Here is a 21,038-nt window from a genome sequence, read left to right on the forward strand (position 1 = left end):
GGCTGTTAGTCAACAGGAGAGCCATTTCTTAACGTTCTTTTTAATTAAGAACGTAATTGTGATTCAAGCCCACTGGGAAAGAAGCTTTAACTTTGGCCATCTATAAACTGTGCAAAAAATAGAACTAATACCTTCTGAGAGTGAGAGAAATGCCAACTAGTATTTCATACCTACCTTCTGAATTCCTGTTATATAGATATATATTAAAAAAAAAAAAACCAACCTCAGAGGTCATTCAAGAGAGAACCCATGAAGCCAGAACTCTGCACTGCCCTTTAATGAATGCTTCACTTGCTAAAAAAAAAATTCATGACCAGACAAAGCAGCATGCTGTTTGAACATTCTTAAAACTTCTTTGATGCAAATTTGAAAAACTCATTCTCCTTAATAAAAACAAAACAAAAAAAACCAACCAACCAACCACATCACATATTGGTAGAAATGATGCCACGTATATACAGGTCCATTCCTTGATGCAAAGAATTCAGAATGCATGGGGATCACTCATTCATTTTCATGTACGTCAAATGCTCTGAGCCATGCTCTGCTGCATTCAATCACTCGCTACATGTCAAGAAGAAATGGTTGAGAAGGATCAGTAGTGGATGTTAGTTTCAAGATCCAGAAATACAAATTAAAACTAGGAGGTTAGCAGGTTCTATTTCCACTGGGTTACGGAATGAAAATCATGCCATACTCCACAGGCTCAGTATGGCTTATGACATTCATAAGCTTCATATGCTAAAGCCATATGAAAGCTTACCTTGGGTGACAATATACATTCAAACATCCTTACTGTGCTACGACTAAGGGAGAGAGAGAAAGAAAAAGAGAGACGTTGTAAGCATTAATAAAGTGCTGATATCAAAGTTGAGTGTATGTTGAAGGTGAAATTATGGTCACAATGGTGAGGTGATTTCATTAATCCTTAGTCGGGTGAAGGGCAAAGGAAAAAAAATAAAGTGAAGGGTGTCACTTCAAGAGGATCATTAATGCATAAAAAATTAATAATATGCATCACCACTTTGCTAGAATAGGTGGCAAAGCTAATCTGACTAGTGCATATTTATGGTAAGAGATTCCAAACTGTTAGCTTAAAAAAATACCCTACAACATATATATATCGTGTTTTTCAACAAAAGAAAAACATAGGCAAAATTTAACAATGTTAGTGTTCATATATATATGTTGAAATTCCAAAAGGCAAAATTATCAAGTATAAATATTAAACTAGTATATTTTATAATATTCAATTTGGGACCGATGATGTGGGACTAACCTAAGTTAGGCCTTAAACTCTAGCTCCTGGGTGAGTGTGCTATAACCTACAGAACTTCAGAGGAAGAACTCTGATATTTTTGTTCTCCTCAGGGCTGCCATTACCTCTAAATTCAGAAAGCAGATACTGTAAATTCAGGCCTAGATCTACGTTAGGGTTTAATTCTGGTGGTTTGCCTCAGGGAACTCCTAATTAGCTCTTCCAGCGAGAGCGAGTTCCATACCTATGACTGCTTTTTTGTGTAACACATAGGGCCCTCAACGTTTCCTTTCTTTTAAGTTTATAAACATATGGAGTAATTGGGATACCGTAAAGATATCCATACTGTCCAAGAGAGGAATAGGTTAGATATTTTTCCAATGAATTTAGAATGGGAAAAAAAAATCTTACATCTGAGACTCTCCAGATGCTACACCTGCTTTTGTAACCTCCACCCAAAATGCACAGAGCACGCGCTCTTCAACTTCAGGTGCCCCATTTCTAAATTTCATCACGGATATAAATACCCTATGTTGTAAAACTATATTCAACACATCTTTCTCCATTTGAAAAAATGAAAACATTAGGCAAATGTCCTTGTTTCCAAAGGTTTCCTCCAATGTAGCTTTCTGACTTTACAGGGGGAGCTGGTCTAGTACTTAAGTCTTCTGATAAAAGATACAGGTTTTACATTAATTAATAATATTCTTGGATAATTTGCCTTCCTCGTTCATGGCATAAACACTGTATGCCATGAGCTTCTAAGAAATAACAGTTAAAAGCAGCAACCAAGAAAAATCAAGCTTTACATGCAAAATGCGTTTTCATGTAAGAGGAATGGAACGGAAAATGGAAGTATCCAGTGGGGGTGAACTTATTGAACCTGTTGCTGCCCCTCCAGGGAGACTGGCTGTCCAGGGGTATTTACTCCTTGATATATCACTGCAGAATTAGAATATTTGTACCATATTTATTTATTCTCAGTTAACATTCTTACCTTTCAATACATAGCTTAACTCGTTTAAGTAACCCCTTGTGAGAAAACAATCCCAACGACAAACAGTCCCAGCTTTGTTTTTAGGACCAAAAGCTTATATTAAGAGAGAGATTACAGTTGATAACTTATCATGATTTTTTTTATAAAAGAATACATTGTTCTCTTTATTAAACCCAGTCTTTATTCCGTTTCCTATAAAATTACTCAGAGCAGCCTAACATTTGCATGCAAAATATCACTTGTTTGCATAGAAGGCTCCAAATACTGAATCGCTTAGGAGACTACCATTTTGTGCCCTTAACATTTCGTTATTTTCAAGGCGTGAATTTTTGACAATTTTTTATTTTTTATTTTTTTTGCTTCTGGATGCTAGAAATTTATCAGTGATACCTTGATAATATCAATAATACCGTGATGTAAAGCTAGAAGTGTAGGAAGCAGATAACTTAACGAATGTGGCCTAAATCATCACTTAAGGCTAAGAAAACAACTAAGCGCAGTGGTCACGTCCGTAAGGCCTTTCTCGGTAGTGAGTGAGCTGTGGAATTTTTTATGAATATCATAGGCCCTGTGTTTATGACACAGAAATATCTCTCACCACTCAATTCTGAGTTATCGTCTACCCAAGGATATAAACCTAAGAGGAAGAATATACACTATAAGGAAGGAACATTAGAAGAGCATGTCACTGTCCAAGAAGTTTCCTATATTCTAGGCCAAAACGAGGAGGAAAAATATCTTTAAAAAATACCTTAGACATTTATTGTGACTATAAGATGCATATTTACAAAGCCATCTTTTTAAGTTTTAAATTCTAATTGTTTCATCATAAACAGGGATAATAGAATATTTCGGTCATCAGAGGAGAGAAATAAAATAAAGAATGAGAGAAAAGACATTGTAATCACGTTGTCTGATATCTCGTGATATCCGATATCCCAAAGTGGGTTTGGTTGTTAAGAAAAACTTTAGGATAGACTGTTGTCAATAAGAAATGTGATTAAGATAATTTATGCTAATATTTTTCTCCTATATAAATCCTTATGTGGTTTTCTTGGGCTTGTATTAGTTGTGGCATTTCTTAAATGGAATATAAACCTGTAAAAATTCTTTAGTATATAAATATATGTATATATGTATATATATATATATATATATATATATATATGTATATAGTTTCACAGATTACTACAAACGGTGTGACTTCCTTAACTGTGGTTTCACTAGATAAGCTCTATAACTAGGCTTCCATTTGCCGATGCACTGTGTCACTGAAGCAATACTGTTCTTATTTTATTCCTTCTCACAATGCTGTCCACCTCCATTCACTGAAATTAATATTCCTTTAATTAACAAGAATTTTAAAAACTACTAAAGTAAGTTAACCCAGATAGTCAGGTATCTTAACAAGCATGAATGCAGAGGTAGAGGTGTCCTGTCTGTCCCCACCAATTCAGCCCTGTCACTTCATATTGTCTGGATTTTGCATTCCGAGGTTCTTTAAGCCATATCCTTTATCTTAAGCCTACAGATAAGTTCTTAGTTGGCGTACCTTTCACCTCCAGTTTGCATTCAATCTCCACCGTCCCGAGGTCATTGACTGCTTTGCAGCAGTACGTGCCTCCGTCATAAGGACTAGGCTTGCGGATCTCCAGGGTACAGACTCCTTGGTTGCTGAACATTCTGTATCTTGGGTCATCCACAATAGCCACTTTGTTTTTCATCCAGGTGATTTTGGGCTGAAGTTCAGATTGAAGAAAGTCAAGTCAAAGCCTACGATGTATGAACCATATTAGGAGACCCAGCAGTGGGATTTAAAAGCATGGATTGGAAAGAAAGGGCATTTAAGAAGGGCAGCTGCTTCCCTCCTGTTTGTCTCAAATCCAGGTCTATTTCATTAGCAAGAGACTAAGTGGGCGGCTCTAAAGAAGCAAGCTGGGATTGTTCAGAGGTCAGCTTGGGGCACTCCTCGCAGATGGATTAAGTTGCCTTCCACATTAATCTACATGGGTACAGAGTGTTCAATGACAAGATATTGAGTTCTGTGCCTCTATTGTCTTGCAAGTGTGTTTGTAGGTGTGCTGGTTGTGAAAATCCTTGCACAGTGTGCACATCACACCACACTGTGTGCCTTGAATTCATCAGTAGTTTCCAGATGTTAAAATTTGATCTACAGGTTTATGCTGTGAGTTCATTATAAAGAGTGGGCTGCAGGGTAGTTTTTCATACAATTCCCAAAAGGCACCATGATCTTCAGATTGTCTCTAATTCTTCATAGGTTGTATGAGCCTCGCCCACCATTTCCCCTCCCCTCTGACATGTCTACCATCTCACCATCTAGGGGTACAAGATCAGTTCGGACTGAGTAACACAAGATCAGCAACAGACTCATCACCCAGGAAGGTGAGTCTCTGTGAGTTGACTCTTAGACTATATTTTAGGCATTGCTCTTCCCCACCTTCCTACTTATTCCTTCCCTCTGTAAACATTCCCACCCTACACACGATCGCTCAGACGCTCTGTGTTTATTACTTTGTCGCTCTCAGACCCCAGAGTGGGAGCATTTTTTTTTTTATCTTTTATCCATTCCTCTCCCTCCTTCCACCTCTCAAATGGGAACATTCCTGGAGGCTCTGGGGCCTTGGCCTTTTACTACCTCCCACCCCCCAATGCTATTCCTGAAGGGTGGTATGTAGCATCTTCCTGCTGAGACTCCCCAGCTGACAGCAGCAGCCTGAGCCTTCCTCCTAAACTGGGGGTTAACATTGCCTTATTGCCAGGTGGAGGGACCCACGCCACATCTGTGTACACATTAATTCAGTACCTTCCTCCTATGCTCCTTCTGGCTTCTCCCTTGAACATCCCCCATTCTGCCCAAGATAATATGGCTACTGTTACTTTGTTTCATTCTAGCAGAGTTTTCAAAATTTGAGATTACTTTCCCTGGGTGGCACCCAGGGATACAGACGACTATGAACAACTTCTCCTGTTACTTTTCAACACCAACAAGATGAAACTTGAAAACATTTCTAAGTGTCCTCAGTTGGTTTTGATACCCTCATTTTTTTTAGCAGAGCCCAGTTTATATGTATAGTATAGTATGTTATAGAGCTCTTGGTGAAGGTCAAATCCCAGGACACACTTTCTGTTATGAACCCATAGCCCAAACCTGTAGATCAAGTTTTAAAAGCTGGAAGCGACTGATGGATCAAGAGTGTGTATATTCAAGGCACACAGTGTGCACAACACCACCACCTCCTTTTTCCCAGGTGAGACCACACCCCATTTGCTCCCCTCTTGCTTCTGCTGTGTGGTTTTGTTTCTTCATCAGCTACCCACTAGATAATAAAGACATATACCACGTTCATTACTACTACATTTCAATATATTTATCCAGAAATTCCATCTTTCTTCACTCCCCAACCCTAGAAAGACTCGAATAGGAGTTGGGAGGCCTGTTTATCTTTTTACTTACCCATATAGCATTGCAAATATAAAAGAGAGGCTTTGGAATCAATTAAGTAATTCAGTGTCCCTTAGGGATTAAGTAATTCATGGTACCTTGGGATTTCCTCGGACGCTGCAGTTCAGGGTGGCATTGTAACCAGCGATGGCATAGGTGTTAACCAAAGGTTGAGTAAACATGGGGGCCTCTGTGAAATTGAAGTCTTCGTACACTGGATTTTTATAGATCTTACCTTAAAAATGAGTATTAAAAGATGTTTAAAAATGGAAGTCAGCTTGAGAGTGTTATTTTTAGCATCCTTTACTTATGAGTAAAACTTTCTTCTCAGAAAAGCATGAGCAAATGCCCCATGTTGTTTATTCTGATGGGGACACACACAAAGCAGGCTACACCTGAAGCAGAAGCTAAAATAGTTATGAGACACTAAACCTAGTACTGACTGGATGTGGCTGTCTTTCTGAGTTTCTTGATCAAAGATATGTTCTAATGTGGAAATTCCAGAAAAGGACTTTGTTGGGGGCTTGATCTGATGCTGTGTTGATCTGATTCACACATGCTGAATTCTGAATCCCAAAATTCAGTTGCCCTCAGGCCAGTGTATCCTCACATGCACCAGATTTGTTGTGTAAACCTTGCTGCCCAATTTAAAGCTATTCGTAAATAAAAGGCTGGAGCCTGTCTGTGATTGGGCAGTAGAAAGAGAAAGGTGGGACCTGAGAATCAAGTGTGTGTGTGGGGTGGGGGTCGGGGGGCGTTCAAGAGAGACCATGGAGGTAGAGGTGAGGGAAGAAAGAGAGGAGGAGAAAGGAGATAGGGAGAGGAGGATGCGGCCATGAGAGGAGATGGACCAGGGGCATGTGGCTGGGGGAGTGCCCTCAGGGTAAAATGGTGGAGTAGAAATAACCCTGGTGAAACTCAGTAAGTATCATGGGACAGGACTGATGACTGGGGTGTAAGTTAGAATAGTTCACAACCTGCCGGATCTAGGATTACTGCTAAGTAAAATACCAAAATTTTGTGTCTTTTATACAGACTCGCTAATAATTCATTTACAGGACTTGAGAGCCATTGTAGAAATGATAGAATTCAGCTCCTCCCCACCCTTTTAGAGTGGATCTCATGTAAATGCTACATTGAAGGTGTCAAAAAACAAACAGAAAACCAAGAAATGCGCCATCTTATCTGTGTGACATTCACCACCTATAGACCCAGCAACTAGAACCTGGAATGAATTACATTTCTAAGCTCTATAATAATAATGTAATTCCCCTAGAAAACACTTTACCTGTAGAACTGAAGTTTTACTTGGATAGTATTACCCTGATTTCCCAGCATGCTCATCCTCACTCCTGTTCTTCCTATCTTCTCTTTAACTCCCTCCCCGTGAGTCCATCAAGGTTTCTGAATGTCCATCCACTCCCAACTCACCGTCCTTGGCAATCACTGCACTCTCCTTTGTCATAGTCGCATCCTCGCTAAGGCCGCACATGTTTTCAGCAAAGACCCGGAAGTAATACTCGTTCCCTATGACCAGCTCAGTAATGGTGGCGTTGGTTCGGTGGTAATGTTCAATGACGGTGAACCATTCCTGAAGGGAAAAAAAATGATTATAATTTGATGAAAATCATCTATGGATGGGAACAAAAAGAATGTGTCATTGATTTTAAAAAAGCATTAATTTTTATATGGAGAGCAATGACAATCTACATTTGTTACTATATTACTTATCTACAGTTGTTTGCAATTTAGTCTTCATTTATGTATTAGATTCATATCTACTATTTTTTTTTTGAGACATTTCTCTGTATAGCCCTGGCTGTCCTGGAACTCACTTTGTAGACCAGGCTGGCCTAGAACTCAGAAATCTGCCTGCCTCTGCCTCCCGAGTGCTGGGATCAAAGGTGTGCGCCACCACGCCCGGCTCATATCAACTATTTTTATATTTTTCCTAAGTCCATAATTTCTGTCATCTACTTATCTATGCATTAGATTCATATCACCTACTATTTTTATATTTTTATAAGCCCATAATTTTTGTCATCTACTTATCCACTCATTGATTTATCAATCTTTTGTGGGACAAAATATAATTATAGAATTTAAGTGATAATTTTACTGTTTCGAGTATTAAAGGAAGCTAAATAACTAGAGAAAAATTTATAGTATCCAATACATTTGTTTATTAATCTAGGTTATTTTAGCTATCACCTCTACCCTGCCTATTTCTCTCTGTATTATTTGTGCCATTTTGATTATTCTTTATGACTTTAGCCTGGATGTTTTTTCTCATAACCCTTAAATTCACACACACACACACACATAATTTATGTACTTGTTTGATCTCCCAACTCCAGTGGATGCACTGTCAATATAAACCCTGCCTTCTCTCCCCACCTCACAGAACCTATGCCAGTACCTGGCACCTGGTAAACTCAATACACAAAGTAAATATGGAGTATTTAATGGATGAGTGAATAAATAGGTTAAGACCCTTGGTATGATCCTCCCCATACCAAGAAAAGCTTAGCCTCGCTGCCAGGCGAAGACCACACTATCCAGCTTGTTTTATACTGGAGAAAGCACACTTGCTAACAAAAACATGCTTTCTAAAGGAAAAGCATTTTCCTTGGAATTTTCAAGTCCATCGTTATCTATAGATTTTGGATAATTTAATACCAGAAGAGCATAGCTATGAATTCTTTACTTACAAAACTCTTTATGCAAACCTTTAGCCTAGCTTTTTTTTTTAAGATTTATTTATTTTTATTATATGTAAGTACACTATAGCTGTCTTCAGACAGCTCCAGAAGAGGGAGTCAGATCTTGTAACAGATCTTGTGAGCCACCATGTGGTTGCTGGAATTTGAACTTCGGACCTTTGGAAAAGCAGTCGGGTGCTCTTACCCACTGAGCTATCGCACCAGCCCGCTTCTTTTTATATATATATATTGGCTCATCATACGGTTTTATGGCTTTCATCTTGCCTTGACTGATGAGTACCCCATGAACAGGAATTCTCTCTCTCTCTCTCTCTCTCTCTCTCTCTCTCTCTCTCTCCTTCACTCCCCCACCCTCAGCCCCACCCCCGCCCCAGCAGATACAACAGTGCTAACACATAGCAAGAGGAGTAAAAGGAGTGAATGTTTGGGTCCCCATAATAGAAATGAAGTGGGAAGCCCTGGGGATGTGGGTGAATGCTGGAACCTGCCAGGGGTTGGCTTGTCCCCTTGAAGAAGCATTGGTAGAACAAACACCTGGTCCTCAGTCTGTCACTGCTGAAATGCAAGAGAAACATAAGGGCTGGTCAGGGTCACCAGGCAGTCACATGGAAAGTCCCGGCCTAGCTGGACTTGGCTGGATCCCTGAGAGTAAGGTGCATTAAAAGTAAGATGGGCCGAGAGAATATGCAGACTGGGAGGGGGCCTCCACAGAGCCTGGTGCTTCTGGGTCCTCTGCTAGCAAACATTAGGGTCAAGGCCTAAAAAGATCATGCATTGTGGAAGAAGTCTGAGACATCCAGGGCCTTCTTGCCAGGGTCACCCAGCAGTCCATCTCTCAGACTGTTAAGTTTAGATGAGAAGTGTCACTAGAAATGTCAAATCTCATTTTGTCACGCTCATGTAGCACTTGCTCAGGAAAAAAAAATGGCCATACTAAAACCAGTATTAAACATGTTTGCCTTTAACACCCCAGCCCCTTCTATGAAGCCAGCATAACTTCATGATCTAAGTTCTTGCTGAGGTCTAAGTGTGTAATGCACAAAGACTTTATACCATTCACTATGATGTTTTATTATGACAATGAAACATATTCTATTCCAATGTGTGTCCAAACATTCATTCATTCAATCTCTTACAAGAAGATAAGAGGGTATATGGCATATGGATTCTATACAGTAGGAGAGTATAGCATAGGAATTCTTATTCAGCATTTAGCACAGAAATTCTGTTCACCGGCAAGACACTGATTCTTCCTGAGCCCCAATTCCCCATCTATGAAAGATAGATTGCAGTAAGCCATTATTCCTACAGGACTGCATCTTGAACACATCAGGCTGGTTTCTTTCTCAGAGCCTTAGTGCACGATGTAACTTTCAGAATCTTTCTTTTCTAGTTGATGACTATCTATTTTTTAAAATATTAGTTTTAAGCCCATACTGTGTAATGTTTATTTCACAAGGAGAAAGCATTGCATAGTGAATATTTATTGACTGAAGAACAAATTTCATTTGCATTTCACTACCTGTGTTAGACTGTCTCTGTCTCATAATAACCACACAGTATAAGGATTTATACCTTTATTTTATAGATAAGGAAATGGGGATCAAGGAGGTCAAAAGGCTGGTTGTGCACATACAACTTAAGAGGAGGCACTGGGATTTAATTCAGCCCCAAAGCCCCACCTTCCTGGTCCAGCTGCATCACTCTTCCATGTTCCCTGCAGTCTCTACCAGAGAGACCTCATGACATGCCTATTACAGCTGATGGATCTGACTTGGTCCTGATGTTGGATCAGAAGCCAGACTTACCATGCTTTTCTTGTCGGCCTTCTGGATGGTGTACCCTGTGATGGCAGCATTCCCATCGTCCTTTGGTGGTGTCCATGTTAGGGCAACATTCTCTCCCCACACATCTTCAATAGTCACAGTCTGGGGTGGACCTGGACGGTCTGTAAGATGGATTCATGCCACTGCTGTGAATTCATGTTCCCATCCAGTCTACACCCTGCTACATGATTATATCTTAAAATGTCCTTTTTCTCATTACAGGGGCATCACTTCCAGACTCTGCCATGGGATCTACACACAACCTGTGCTTCCTTCATCTGAGTGGATTCCAGACAGGGCCAAGGGCACAGAGCAGTCTCATATTCCTCTTAGCTTAGAAGACCCCTTAAAGTTTTATTTAAAGAACTTCAAGTTTCCCAGAGGAAGTGTGCGTTTAGTTAGAGAACCTCAAGTCCCAGCAAATTGACTGGAACCAAAAAAAAGATTGGAAACAAGGCTTCTCTTGGCACGGATACTTAGCTAATTTTTGCTTGACTTTTTAGATATGTGTGATCTTTAACTCAGCATCTTTTGCCTTAGCCTTCTACATACTAGGATTACAGGCATGCATCACTATGCTGGGCCCTTAAGCTCTGTTCATGTGTGTGAGCAGTATATGCATGTATGGGTGTGCACATGTCAGGGATGGGGAGATGCACACATGTGGAAGCCAGAGGAGGGTATCAGGTGTTTCTATCCACCTTATTTCTTTGAGGTTAAGAGTCTCTTTCTGAACCTAGAGCTACTGTTTTTTAGCTTCACTGGTAGGTGGGAAGTTACAACAAGCCTGATCTCTCCTTTCAACTCAGTGCTGGGCTTTTGGGTCCATGCAGGACCACAAGTGGCTAGCTCTGTGGGATGCTGGGGTCCAAATCCAGGTCCTCATGCTTGTGGACCCTTGCTATCTGAGCCGTCTCACTAGCCCCCCCCCCCCAAACGTTCTTGCTGACATTGCAAAAATGACGGAAGCATTTAAGCTGGAGGCATGGGCTGCGTATAAAGATCCTTCCCGACTCTGTTTCCCTAGCTTTGAACAACCATGAGAACTGACCTATTTATTTTCTATAGGTACTGACTAGTGCAAATGATCGACTCCTGTGGCCAATTATGTGACTTTTGTTGATGTTTCTTTACATTAGGAAAAGTCTTCACTCTTTACCCAAACCTTAGCGCTAGTGAATTGCAGGTGTGGCAAGGAATATTTAAACTGTCTAGAAGATGCTATGCCTTTTAATATAAGGATCAGTATAAGAAATTCTTTATCATCAAGGAATTAGAAATTATAAAGCAATGATGATGGAGTTCACTGAAAGCATGTCCACTAATTACATTATGCACACATCCCAGGCTTCCTATGATTAATATGAGTAGTCAGTGAAAGTTATTTTGTGATGGTTTGTATATCCTTGGACCAGGGAGTGGCACCATCTGAAGATGTGGCCTTGTTGGAATAGGTGTGACCTGGTTGGAATGGGTGTGTCACTGTGGGTGTGGGTATAAGATCCTCAACCTAGTTGCCTGGAAGTCAGTCTTCCACTAGCAGCCTTTGGATGAAGACAGAACTCTCAGCTCCTCCTGAGCCATGACTGCCTCGATACTGCCATGTTCCCACCTTGATGATAATGGACTGAACCTCTGAACCTGTAAGCCAGCCCCAATTAAATGTTGTTTTTTATAAGACTTGCCTTGGTCATGGTGTCTGTTCACAGCAGTAAAACCCTGACTAATACATATTTGAAATACTAATAAATCTTGCTGCCTATTTCTTTTTAAACTGCTTTTCTCTTCTTCTTTCTTCCTTTTTTTTAGTATATATGTATGTATGTATGTATGTATGTATGTATGTATCTATTTTGAGACAGGGCCCCACTTCGCAGTCCTGGCTGTCCTGGAACCCACTGTGTGGTAGACAAGGCTTAAATTTAGAGAACCTCTTGCCTCTGCTTCCCGAGTGCTGAGATCAAAGGCGTGTACCACCATACAGAGCATCTCTTTTTTATTTTTTTTATTTTTTATTTTTTAAAGCAATTTTTTTTTTTTTTTTTTTGGTTTTTCGAGACAGGGTTTCTCTGTGTAGCCTTGGCTGTCCTGGAACTCACTTTGTAGACCAGGCTGGCCTCGAACTCAGAAATCCGCCTGCCTCTGCCTCCCGAGTGCTGGGATTAAAGGCGTGCGCCACCACGCCCGGCAAGCATCTCTTTTTTAATCTTAAAGATATTTTTGCATAGAGCAAGCCTATCACATTCCTATCTCACCCCAAATGAAGAAGACAGTCCTCTGACTCATTGATTCCTTTGACAGAATGTTCTAGCTCTGTCCTGCAAACTTACCAACAATCTGGATGTCGATCGAGGCATTTTCCACGTATTTATCCACTTTGACCTGCAGGTCGTACTTGCCCGAGTGGCTCCGCTCTGCTTTCCGGATGAATATGATGGTATCAGTCTCTGAGTTGCGAATGTTTATTTGATTCTTGTCAATTTCTTCACCGTCCTTCTTCCAGGTCAACTCTGGTCTTGGTTTACCCTAAAGTGAAAGATGGAAAAGTTAAAGGGGAGAAATAACATTGTGGGAAATATGTGTGTGTGTGTGTGTGTGTGTGTATGTACACATGTGTGTGTGTTTGTACACATGTGTGTATGTATGTACACATGTGTGTATGTACACATGTGTGTATGTATGTACACATGTGTGTGTATGTACACATGTGTGTATGTATGTACACATGTGTGTACACATGTGTGTATGTACACATGTGTGTATGTATGTACACATGTGTGTATGTATGTACACATGTGTGTATGTATGTACACATGTGTGTGTGTGTGTGTACACATGTGTGTGTGTATGATTTTAACACAGAAGTGATAATGGCCTGACTCATTCTAGGCAAGAATGGAAAATGCCACCACTCTAACCCAATGTTGGGTGACCCGGCCAGCAATGCCACTTCCTGTAGATTGCCTTCTGTGTATCAGGCGCATGACATCTTTTCCCTCAGCCTACTCAGGAATAAGTATCATTATTCTCACTGGTTTTGAAAGAGGGACTCAGTGACTCCCCACCCCCAAGGCTCTGAAGTTAAGAAACTTCTGGAACTAATTCTTGAAGGTAGATCTGTCAGACTTCACAGGACAGTGTGTAAGAGCGCGGCCTCTAGGACCCTGGGACCTATGCTTGAATCTAGGCCACTTAATGTTGTGACCTTGGGAAAATTGTTTAAGCTCTCTGTGCCTCAGTTTCCCAACCTGTAAGACAGTAAACATAGCAGTGGTTATAAAGACTGGGGTCTCTGCAGACAGTCCAGGTATTTAGCAGTATCACCCAAGTCTAATGGGTTTCCTCTGTACAACGTTTCTCCTCTCAGACTGGTCTGGAGTCTCACCAGCTACTGCCACTATTAAGAGATTATAAAATGATAACATTATCCATAGGAACAACTTTCCACTTCTTTTGTTATTTTTTTTTCTTTTGAGACAGAGCCTCGTGTAGCCCAAGATAGCCTCAAGTTTCCTGAGTAGCCTAGGATAGCTTTGAACTCCTTCCTGAATTCCCTTCCTCTACCTCCTGAATACTAAGACTACTGTATGTGCCACCACACCTGTCCTGTTTGTTCATATGTGGACTGGCTGTCTTGCTAGTGACCTTAAACTCATAGCAATCCTCCTGCTTCAGCCTTAAATGCTAGGATGCTAGGACTACAGGCATGAGCAGGGTATGTTTCTCTCTCTCTCTCTCTCTCTCTCTCTCTCTCTCTCTCTCTCTCTCTCTCTCTCTCTGTGTGTGTGTGTGTGTGTGTGTGTGTGTGTGTGTGTGACAGAGAGAGAGAGAGAGAGAAAGAGAATATGAATGTGTTTGTATGTGTGAAAGTAAAAGACCTAAGTTGATTATTGTTAAGAAAAGAAAAAAGAAAAAAGAAAAAAGAGAAGAGAAGAGAAGAGAAGAGAAGAGAAGAGAAGAGAAGAGAAGAGAAGAGAAGAGAAGAGAAGAGAAGAGAAGAGAAGAAGAAAGCACCAGGTTAATCCTATAAACAGCAGATTCTTTTGCTGGAGCAATTATTTCACAATGGCCATGTATTTGAGTTAGTGACATCAAGATTTCAAAGTAGAATTCTGCTTGGCTGAGAGCCATTGTGGAAATTAGGAGAATATTGTTTTGTTGAATATGAGAACTTGGTGCAAACGGATCAGTGCTACAGATGGCTGGACCACAGAGACTTTTCAGGCATTTCTTCCTTCCCTTCCTCTCAGATATCCATCTCCTCCTGGCTCGTCCCGCCCCGTCCCCACCAAGTCTTTAGGCAAGACTAGGTCTCTGTGTCCTGCAGAATTTAAATCAGACAGTTGTATGGCATTTTCCATTATTGACCTCATCTTTCTGGGGAATTCTGAAACGTGGTGACCTTCCAGGCTAGACCATCTTGCTCTACCTTCCAAACACTCCATCCCTGAAAGGACACTAGTAAGAGGCGTGTGCATTTTACCTGGAAAGGAATCACCAGATTGACGGCTTCTCCGACTCTGCGGATGTAAGTTTGCTTCAGATGCCTTGGGATGCGAATCTTTGGTGGCTCTGGGGAAGGATGGAGAAGCAGAGTTGTGCAGTCAGTGTAGTTCCCTGGAGGTGGCCTTGCCTGAGCAGAATGGCATGATGCTTGCTCATAACTCATCCTGGCGTCACGTCTTTTAACACACAACCCTGCATGTCTCACTAACAAAACCCTACATGCCTCACTAACACAACTCTACATGTCTCACCAACACAACCCTACATGTCTCACCAACACAACCCTACATGTCTCACCAACACAACCCTACATGTCTCACCAACACAATTCTACATGTCTCACCAATACAACCCTACACATGTCTCACCAACACAATCCTACATGCCTCACTAACACAACTCTACATGTCTCATTTGTATACTTAGCAAATTTGGTCCAAAAGTGTTTTCTCCAAGTACAGATATCTATTTATTTAATTCTTTTTTTTTTTTTTTTTTTTTTTTTTCGAGACAGGGTTTCTCTGTATAGCCCTGGCTGTCCTGGAACTCACTTTGTAGACCAGGCTGGCCTCGAACTCAGAAGTCCGCCTGCCTCTGCCTCCCAAGTGCTGGGATTAAAGGCGTGCACCACCACCGCCCAGCTATTTAATTCTTTTTTAAGATGTATTTTTCTGGAGTTAGAGAGCGCTCAGCACCGAAGAGCACTTGCAGCTCTTCTTCTGGGTCTTGTTTGATTCCCAGCACCCACGGTATAACTCACAACTGAAACTGCAGTTACAGGAGATCCAGTGGCCTCTTCTGGCCTCTTTGGATACCAGGCACAGACATGGCATCCTGACATACACACAGCCAAAACATTCATAAACACAATATAAAATAAATGATTAAAAGGGGGGAGGGTTGTTGGAGAGATGGCTCAGCAGTTAAGAGCACTGACTACTCTTCCAGAGGTCCTGAGTTCAATTCCCAGCAACCACTTGGTAGCTCACGGCCATCTGTAACAGGATCTGATACCTTCTTCTTGTGTGTCTGAAGAGAGTGACAGTGTACTCATATGTATAAAATAAATAAATAAATCTTAAAAAAAAAAAAGAAGAAAGAAAAGTGTTTGAATACTTAGAGAATTGGAAGCCTAGAAATCCCCCTGCCTCAGCCTTTCAAATAGCTGACACCAAAGGCAGATAACACCATGACTACCTTCTATTTACGATTATTTTGGTATACGTTGATCATTTGGAAACAATTACTATATAGAATTGTGCAGATCTTCCAAATGCTGACATGTTTTATCATATAATATCTTAAAATTTTTATTTGTTGATATGACTGCTGGATCAATATTTTTATAAGTATTCAAAAGCTGTCAAGTCCATAATGATGGTGTTAAGTTTTTCAAATTTCTTTTTGCTTGAAAGCTCAAATGTTTCTATGAGCAAGTTGACAAGAGACACTGTAAATTGCATGCCTTGAATTGATACTCCCATCCCATTGGTTTATGAGAAAAATCTCAAGATGCCTCTCTGGGTAAAGGCGCTTGCTAGGCAAGCCCGATGACCCAAGTTCAAGCCCTAAAGCCCACGTGGTGGAAAGAGAGAAAAAGAGTCATGGACTCAGGAGCCAAGATTAACACAACTGACATTTCTTATGTTGGGTCAACAATACTCTAAGGCAAAACTGGGCCTTAGAGCAGCTTTTTAACTGTGAGCACATGGTGGTGGGAGACAGGTAGCTGTCATTCTCGGTGGCACGGACTTGATTCATGCAAAGGCACAAATGGCTTCATTTACATATTGCTTTATACCATCAGTGCAGATGCGAGTATATTTAAATGGGCCGGAATGTATCCATGACATCATGAAAATGGCTGTGGCCCTGGAGGCCCACTTGAGCTTGAGGGTGGGTGTAGTTCCACCAGAGTTGGTTTAGAGAATCTGGCCAAGTCAATTAACCAGCCTTCTGAATACTAAATTATACAGCCCAAAGCTGACCCTCCTAAACTGCCTTAAAAGCATGGTTCTTTGAATTTTTAACTTCTAGGAAGCATTCAGAAACTATCAAAGGAATGGAAGTCCAATAAATCTTAAGAAAGGGATGAGTGAGTATGTGTGTGTGTAGTGTGGTATATGTGCGTGTGTGTATGTGTGGTATGGTATGTGTGTGTGTTGGTGGTATGTATGTGGGTGTATGGTATGTAGTATGATATATGTGTAGTGTATGTATGTCTGTGTACACATTTGTGTGTGTGTGTGTGTGTTGTGTGTCTTTGTGTATGGTATCGTGTATGTGTATGTATGGTGTATATGTGTGGGTTGGGGTTTGTGTGTATGTCTGTGCATGTACATTTGTGTGTGTGTGATGTGTTTATGTGTGGTGTGTGTGTGTTTATGCACATTTGTGTGTGGTGTGTTGTGCGTGTATATAGTGTAGTATGTGTGATGTGGTATATGTGTGTATGGTGTATGTGTGTGTGGGGAGGTTGAGTATGTCTGTGTGTGAACATTTGTGTGCATGTGCAGTATTTGTGTCTGTGAGTGTATGTGGTGCAGAGGTCACCCTTGGTGACCTTCCTCAGGATGATGTCCATTTGGCCTTTGCTGGTACTTTGTTTTTTGAGAGGGATCCACTAGCCCCAATGATCTGCCCGTCTCTGTCTTGCCAGCACTGGGATTACAGCACGTCACCATTCCTGGCTTTCTTATGTGGGTTCTAGTGATCCAGCTCAGGGTCTCATGCCTGTAGGGGGACTTTACTGACTGAGCTCTCTCCCCAGCCCTAGAAAGAGACTGTAAAGAGTAAAAGCAAATGATGGGAAAGGTGGACTAAATGTGGGGCCCCGTCACCTACCAATGATTTCCTTCACAAGGATGGGCTGAGAATAGTATTTGGGCTCACTGGCCCCAGCCGCGTTGATAGCCTTCACGCGCACAAAGATCTTCGCATCCGTGGGCAGACCAGTGATGGTGAACTTGGTCTTGTCGATCAGGTCTGTGTTTGCAACTATCCAGTCCTCAGCTACAATCAGTCAAAGACAAAGAAAAGAAGCGGGAAACGATGTTTAGTGAGAGACGCCATCCCAGGCCATCACAACCAATTCTAACTTAGCATTTCATTCATGCTTAGATCCTTTGAAAAGAACAGGGTATGGACTAGACTCAGGTTAAGACTATTTTAATACCTGAAAAATGTCCCCAAATGACTAGCATAAACAACAGAAAGAATTAAATTAGACCCTGCCATTTTTGAAAATAAATAAATAAAAGCTCTTACTTGGGAATCAAGCACCCTGAATAACAGTAACTGTTTCCAGTAATTTTGCACCAGTTTTACTCCAACGTGGTTCCATACTGCTTGAAATCATTTTGATATTTACACATTGATAAGCTTTAAAGTTCAGAAAGACAGGAAATTGCCCTTCTTAGGAAAGAAAGGCATTAATCTTGCCACATGGTCTCCTTTTATTTATTGCCTGTTTTATTATCACGAAGCTTAATATGAAGGTAAAGAATCTGATTCATTTGCACTCATGAAGAAAAGCCAATTCTATCTCCACAGAATCGAAGAGGCTTGTGAGCTGATTGCTGTCTCCTGTGTTGGCACAACCTTTCTCTCTCAACCAAAAACTGGGTTTTCTTTTCAGCTATTGGTAGCGCTGTTAGAGCACCTCTTTAACTGTGAGCACATGGTGGCAGGGAGAGAGGGAAGCTGTCATTCTTGGTAGCACTTACTTGATGCTATAACATCAAAAGACTTAAAACCCAGCATCTAGGACGGACAAGTATTTTGGCTTCTAAAACGTCAGAAATAACCACTAGTGAAAAAAAATGAAGTCTTGGAGCCAATGAGAAAGTCACCCTTTTCTCCTCAACTCTAGGGACTTCTGTGTGGAGGTCATGGGGGCGGGGTCCTTCATGTAAGGTCATGGAACATTCCCAGGTATGGTTCAAAGAGTAAATAAGTCCGAGAGCTTCACAGAATACGTTACCTGGTAGATCACAGGCAGTCTCCCCATTTTCATTAGACTGTTTGGCTGATGTACCTTTGAGAATCCGTCAATAAATTAATTAAAGACACCCACTCTCACACCAGAAGAACATCGTATCAGTAGTCAGCATTCTCTGTTAGTAACGTAGGCAAAGTAGGCAAAGAGACTTTTCTTCCAAGTAGTGATGCAAGAGACCAAACGTGTTAAGGGGAGGCAGGGATTCTCCAGAGAGACACAGCTGATTCTCTAAGGCCTGTGGGTTTTGTCTCCAGGCGCCTGCCCCAGAGAAGAAAAGGGCTAAGAAAAGAGAAGAGGAGAAAGGAGGCGGAGATAACCTCCACAGGTGGGAAGAAGAGCTAGAGAGCAAAAGACCTTGAAGGAAAAGGAAGACTCGCTTCTGGAATCTAGAGGGAACAGCACACAGCAAACTGTCTGTTCCTATCCAGTCCCCTAGGGAACACCATGCTCCCTTGGTGGGGCTAACTCATCAAAGTCTAGCACTTTACCACTCAGGGCACAGCTGAGTCTTAAGATATTCTGAGTGAAAATGGGAGTCAGCCCCAGCAGCTCAGGGTGCAGCTCTGGTTACTATGACAATGAACTCTGCATCAAGACAAAAAAACAAAAAAACAAAAACAAAAAACTGGCCATTCCGATGGCCCTGTAGTCTATGTGAAGGGACCACAGGATGGCTTGGGGCTTGTCCCAGTGGTTTGGAATGACGTACCTATTTTGGTACCAAGGTGATGAACTGGGACAAGGAATCTAGAATGGCTGCCCTTGGGAAACCCCTATCCCCTTCATCCCTATCAGAACTATAAAGGAGGTTTGGTATCTTGACAGCCAAGAGGGCATGTGGATGCTAAAAATTACCCACAACTTTGAAAAAAAGATACATCTTTCAACAAATGGTCTGTTTTCTAGTCATTGTGCTAGTTTCCCAGTGAAGACTCAGTGGATGGGAAAGTGAAACAGAGGTGAGCAACAATCCGGAAGAACAAAGGACAGATAAAAAGAGAAAACAAGATGGGAGGGGAAGAAAAATAGCCCATCTCCTCACGCCTGAGCTAAGCTAACTCAGGAGAACAGAAAGGATGCCTGAGGGTGGGGGAGGGAATATGGAAGTTGTTTACTAATGCATGAGGTGTATTTTAAGAAAAGGATGAACTGAAATGAAGGAAAAAATAGGAATAAAACGCTTCAGGCATTAAAAATAAAATAGAAAAGACAGAATGATGATTAAAAAATGCACACAACCTTATATAGAAGACTTCTCTTTTTAGAATAAACCTGACATATCCAAAAGCATTAAACACTTGAGAAAATTAGTTCTGGAGAACAGCAGCCATTAAAAGAGAATGAAGAATCAGGCAGCCACATTGAGAAAACAAGGAAAGACAAGGAGAAAGATACGCGTTATGAAAGAGTTTCCATAGAAAGCTAACTCCGACATGTTATGTGGCAAATATATACATAATGACCGTGTACATATACATATGTATATCCTTGTATACATATGTATCTACACAGACCACACACAGATGATGTAAAATACAGTTCATTGTATTTTATCTAAGGTGGGTAACATCAAAATGACAGCCATCTATCATTTTGCTGTATCTTCTTACGTTTTAAACCTATCAGAAAGAAAAGAGTAAAGAATTTGCTCCGTTTCATTCACATACAGAAGGCTGTTGTTCAGAGGCCTCATGACATAAGGTTAAGAGATCCTGCTGGCTGGGCTGTCTGAAAAGCAGAATGCATCACCCAGGATCACCCAGGACAGAAGGATGCAAATAAGCCATACTCAGAAAGGCTGGAGGATTTTCTTGTTGAATAAGTCACAGCACCACTTCCCTGGCTGTGTTAACACTGGGCCTTTTGCTTTGCTTTTATCACCGCCCCCTCCCGTGCTGGTTTTGGATAGAGGGCCTTCGGAAGCTTGGAGAGAGCATATTGAAGCACATCGAAGCATATCGAAGTAAAGAGACCCGCAGGCACAGGGTGCTTCATCCCTATCTGCACTTCTTCCTGAGTGACAGCTGTCACTTCTGCCAGGGCCACAGTGCACACTGGGATTTCAACAGTTCCTCTTCATAAGTTTCTTGTCCATAGTGATTGTCCTCCGGGGACATCATCAGTGTTTACATTCTTGATTCCCAAATGTATTGTTTCTTTGCTTCACGGGGGACTTCAGTGTGAAAGTTTGGGGTACAAAGAATGGTTTTAGAGGTTGATTCTTGGTCTTTGTTTTGTGGGACCTCAGTAAGCTTCTTTGGGGAG

General features: G+C 41.2%; 1 protein-coding gene across 1 annotated transcript in view; it reads right to left on the bottom strand.

Annotated features, from left to right (window-relative positions):
* Positions 1 to 21,038, bottom strand: part of Mybpc1 (myosin binding protein C1) — an 89,776-nt gene that overhangs the window by 456 nt on the left and 68,282 nt on the right. Inside the window, exons 23-30 of the mRNA XM_085842577.1 lie at positions 18,756 to 18,809; positions 17,618 to 17,785; positions 14,751 to 14,839; positions 12,598 to 12,793; positions 10,250 to 10,389; positions 7,150 to 7,309; positions 5,817 to 5,953; positions 3,808 to 3,994 (exon numbers count right to left, since the gene is read on the bottom strand). Of these exons, the coding sequence (XP_085698703.1) occupies positions 3,808 to 3,994; positions 5,817 to 5,953; positions 7,150 to 7,309; positions 10,250 to 10,389; positions 12,598 to 12,793; positions 14,751 to 14,839; positions 17,618 to 17,785; positions 18,756 to 18,809 (1,131 nt within the window). The remainder of the gene's footprint in view (positions 1 to 3,807; positions 3,995 to 5,816; positions 5,954 to 7,149; positions 7,310 to 10,249; positions 10,390 to 12,597; positions 12,794 to 14,750; positions 14,840 to 17,617; positions 17,786 to 18,755; positions 18,810 to 21,038) is intronic.

The sequence above is a fragment of the Mus caroli genome, unplaced genomic scaffold (genome assembly GCF_978045245.1).
Source record: "Mus caroli unplaced genomic scaffold, Mus_caroli_1 scaffold_9, whole genome shotgun sequence".
NCBI lineage: Eukaryota > Metazoa > Chordata > Mammalia > Rodentia > Muridae > Mus > Mus caroli.